General features: G+C 40.1%; 1 protein-coding gene across 1 annotated transcript; it reads left to right on the top strand.

Moving 5' to 3' along the window:
- Positions 1-2,456: 2,456 nt before the first annotated feature.
- Positions 2,457-3,638, top strand: LOC148735676 (uncharacterized). Its single transcript, XM_088753581.1, has one exon. The coding sequence runs from the start codon at positions 2,598-2,600 to the stop codon at positions 3,489-3,491; it is 894 nt and encodes a 297-aa protein (XP_088609707.1). The 5' UTR covers positions 2,457-2,597; the 3' UTR covers positions 3,492-3,638.
- Positions 3,639-4,292: the final 654 nt, after the last annotated feature.

Here is a 4,292-nt window from a genome sequence, read left to right as displayed (position 1 = left end):
GTTTTGCCTCTGTGATATTTTGCCACCGTGTAGCTTTATTATAATGGCCGTGATACGAACGGTAACATCAAAGAAATGGTGAACTGAAAGGGACTGAATCGCTCTTAAGCTCTAGGCCGCAAAATATTTTGTTGCCTTTACCGAAAACCAAATGCAAAATCATGATACTACCCGTTGTTGCTTGAGATTCTAAAGACTGAACTGATCGACTCTGCGGAAATAGTCTTAAGTTTCGCTAAATAAGACAACGGCGCTTTGAAATTGCTTAGCTTCCTGGCCACTTACCATGACGTAACGTCTTTCAGCCCAAACCATGGCTGCACTTAAATCATATCATTTCGAACCCAAGGGCGTCCTAAACTTAAATAGAGAGGCAATTACCAAGGTAGCAGTCATTTGAGAATTGTGTATTGTGTTTCCCAACATTTGAGCTGAATTTCGGGGAATTCTGCCTGTGCCGCCAGAATACATAGTTAGTTTCATAATGGCGGCGCCCTTTTTCAAATTGTTGGCACAGTTTTAAAGTAATTCTAAAAATGTACGATTCTTATTTGTAACCTCAAAATGAGGCATATTGCTCTTTGATTGAATAGGAATTTTTCAATGAAAGATAAAAAATTGTTTGGTTATTAAGAAGTCCTCTCCTTCAAAGTGGCTCACAATTTTAAAACAATTATCTCATACTTCAAATAAACATTTTTTCATTTATCTCATACTTCAAATAACTTTCATTTATCTCATACTTCAAATAACTTTCATTTGAGGTCTTGAAAATGGAATCCAGACCATCATCAAGTGAACCTAAAATATCATGAATACCTCCAGATTTCAGTTTTGTCGTTGTTCGATTTAGGAAACAACGTACTGAGAAAGTGAACAAAAAAATAGTGATGAAAACATTTAATAATACTTGAATTAATTGTTCTTATTTTTTTCTCAGAGGGCACGGTAACGAATCCTGCAATCTGATTGGTTCTTCGTGCGGTCCGTAATTTCCTATCTCTGCTTATGGGTGCCGTAACCCTTTCGTGAGTTGCCGAGAACATCCTTGCCTTCGTTACCATTTTTCATAAATGTATCAGTTTCGCTTCGGCTGGACAGTAATTTTAAGCAAAGAAATGGGTCACTACCTCAACCTGATAAATAACTTGTTAATCATCTTCTTTCTCTCTCAAATCAATTTGGTTGCCAGCGAAAAATTGGAAAAACTAATTGGTGGTAGGAAATGTGTCAATATCGAATGGGTTCCTACGCGGCCTGAAAACTGTTTTTAATTAATTTTGATCTTCACAAAAAGTAACTCAGAAAGTTATACTTGCAGATATTTGCTAACATTTGAATTGATGGATGGAACTTTCATTCGTTCAATATCTGAATTCAATTGCAATTCTCCCAAAAAAAAAAATAATAATAATAATAATAATAGTAATAATAATAATAAATGTCTTTATTAAGCACTCTAAACAACAAACGTGCTTAGTTACAACGATATGAACTGAGCAAGTATAAAACTATACTTCCTTGTAAAATGATGAGCGAAGTTTACTTCTGCGAATTCGCTTTCAGTCGGCCTTTGCAAATCCGTTCTCACAACTTCAAAACATACATTTGAGTTTACTTACCATTGCTTTCCTTGCTATTTATTGACTGGGCAGAGGTAAATATTCGTAGATTACTCGTTAGTGCAAGGGGATTATACTTTCTAAATAAATAAAAGTGTTTTTCATCAGCCTAGGTCGGTCCCTGTTGGGAAATGCTCTGGGCACTGTTGTTGCGTTGAAATGCCGAAAGCCCAAAACTCCAGGCTACTCAAGCCGGTTTTGGTGCGCACACCTTTGTTTTTCATGTACACAGATGACCAAATCTGCGCCCACAATAGTTCAAGAGGGCCTGGAAAAGGATCAGCTTCTAGGCAACCGCCGCGCATGTTCAAACGAGCAACAACAGGATGTCGGCAGAGCCTTTTTCCCTTTTCGATTCGAGGACTGGTTAAAAAGGCTCTGCTCGCAGGGTTTGCACTCAAGACCTTGAGCACGGCTTTTCCTAATACAGACCACCCGGTTGACGAATAGCATGTATCCACTTGGCCATGCATTGTTGTCGTAACGTTCTCGTCGGGTTGTTGTTGGTCGTCGTCACGTCTTCGTTGTGTCGTGTCATGGCAACCAATGACGAAGCATTTAATCCGAAGGGATTTGCCCCAAGTTCATTGCTTTTCGAAGCATGACAATAATGGCGTTTCTGGTTCGCTTTTTGTGGTCAAGATGTGACGATCAAAGACAACAGCTTTAAAGGAAATCATAATGCGTCTGTTGCCATTGGTTAATTAGCGGGACTGAAGCAAATTCAATTCTTATTTCATAACAAGATTTAAAGTTAACACGTTTTCCCCGCTGACAGCAGGTGCCGAGCAGGTGAATGGTCAGTTGATAAATAATGATAAATACCCCCACGTGCTAATAACCACAAGTCAAATTAGGATACAGATTTGCATTTGAACCTAACTTTGTGATGCATTTTCGTTCCATCAAGCGTTGGAGAACTTTCTCTTTGGCTAAACAGCTGCAGAATTTCTTAGCTCATGTGGCAAATCACAGATGGAAATCGTCCTCTGCTTGACACAGTCCTGTCTCCTTGCTATAGCTTTATTCTTTTCTCTTGGAGAAGAGCTGGTTTTAGATCCAAAAGGTAACGCGCTGTTTCCGAGGTTGATGCCAGTGCTCGATGGAAAAACTCGGCACCAGCCCAACATATCGCAATGCTTCGTGTTGGAGAAGCCAGCAAGGTGGCAGATTTCATTCGGTGTTCTCACCGCCGCACACACTAGTTTCATACTCATGCGTTTTGGACTGCGAAGCCGCAGGAAATCTCCCCAGCCTATTTTACCTGTTCTGTGTGTCATCAGCTGGTTAATGGTTGTGTTGCTTTTGTGCGCAAAGATCGTTATTTATCTAATAACGAATGTGACCATTGAAATAGACCCAAAAGGTAATTATATCACCATGCTTCTTACTATTTCCTGGGAGGCAACAAGAGCCGTTTTCGAGAGGTGCTGCCATAAGATTTTTCACGCTGTTGTACACTCGATACCTAGTAATTATATGCAAGAAGAGTTGCAAATGGATAAATTTTACATCTGCTTGCCCGAAGCTATGGCAATGGAAGAATTTGGGGCGAGTATACCTCGAGCTACCTTCATGTTGGTTTTAACATACTGTATTTCTAGTGGGTACGTGATATTTCTTGTCTTAAATTACGAGGAAAACAGCGTAAAAATGAACTGTGAGCAGTACAATAACAGTACACGAAACAGATCCTCAAAGCATAGAGGTTATGGATGTGATAGTTTAGACATGGAAGGAGAAGAACGGAGGCAAAGAAGAACAATAATGTATGAATCGAAAAATTGCCTTCGGGGAAAAGAAAAATTTAGTGTTGCTTTTCTGGAAGAGAGTGACGAGGAATCTTTTGTTTTCGGTTGGCGGTTGTGAAGGGTTGGGAAAATTTTGTCAACACAGCGTTGACTCACTGCGTCTCGTGAAAAACATCTCCGAGATGAGACTACTTCACACTTCTTGTGATCGAGCCAGGGTGATAGGGTGGGAAATGGAGAAAACACACCAGTCAATTTTAGCTAGAAGCCAGCTATGGCGGTTTTATTTTAGGAGTAAAAGCACTTTCTCTTCCCCCCCCCCCCCCTCCCCCTCCCTAATCACGTGACACCCGGTGGTGTGAGAGCGTTTTAACGTTTGACTAGAAACCGAAAAACGGAATTGATGGTGTGCCTGTGTAAGCTTAAGTTTTTACCTACCCTCAGTTTTGTATTGCCGCTTGCAAGGGATACACAAGAAATGATGATGATCCTTGCAAACGAGCTGCAAATGAAGAAATTGCAGAAAACAAAACCCTGAAAAAAGTTCATGCTTCGATGATTTCGGAACCGGCGCCTGTCAGAGACTGGTTAGGCGCAACAATTATCCGAGCTATGAAGCCACAGGCAAATGTTTTGAAGATTCTCCTTTGTCGCGAATAAATCTGATCTTAATTAAATAAGACGGAATGTATTTTGCTTGGAATTTTACAGCGTAAATGTGGAACGCTGTGTATGTCGAGTTCCAGCATCGGAATAAAAATATAAGGTGTTGTAGATACAAACGTCCAAAATGATCGCTATCACTTATCTAGGAGCCTACTACGTATGACAGCGTTTCTCGAACGTAAATAAGCTGAAGGATGCCTAAAGTTGACCTAACACAAAAAAGGGAAGGATAAAATCTCACATTCTAAATTAT

Source organism: Stylophora pistillata, chromosome 3 (assembly GCF_964205215.1).
Source record: "Stylophora pistillata chromosome 3, jaStyPist1.2, whole genome shotgun sequence".
Classification (NCBI taxonomy): domain Eukaryota; kingdom Metazoa; phylum Cnidaria; class Anthozoa; order Scleractinia; family Pocilloporidae; genus Stylophora; species Stylophora pistillata.
Note: the sequence above shows the minus strand (reverse complement) of the source record. Positions and strands in the feature narration are given on the sequence as shown.

Bases quoted from the DNA above. Each gene is read 5' to 3' on its own strand.
- LOC148735676 (XM_088753581.1), top strand. From the start codon at position 2,598: ATGGAAATCGTCCTCTGCTTGACACAGTCCTGTCTCCTTGCTATAGCT.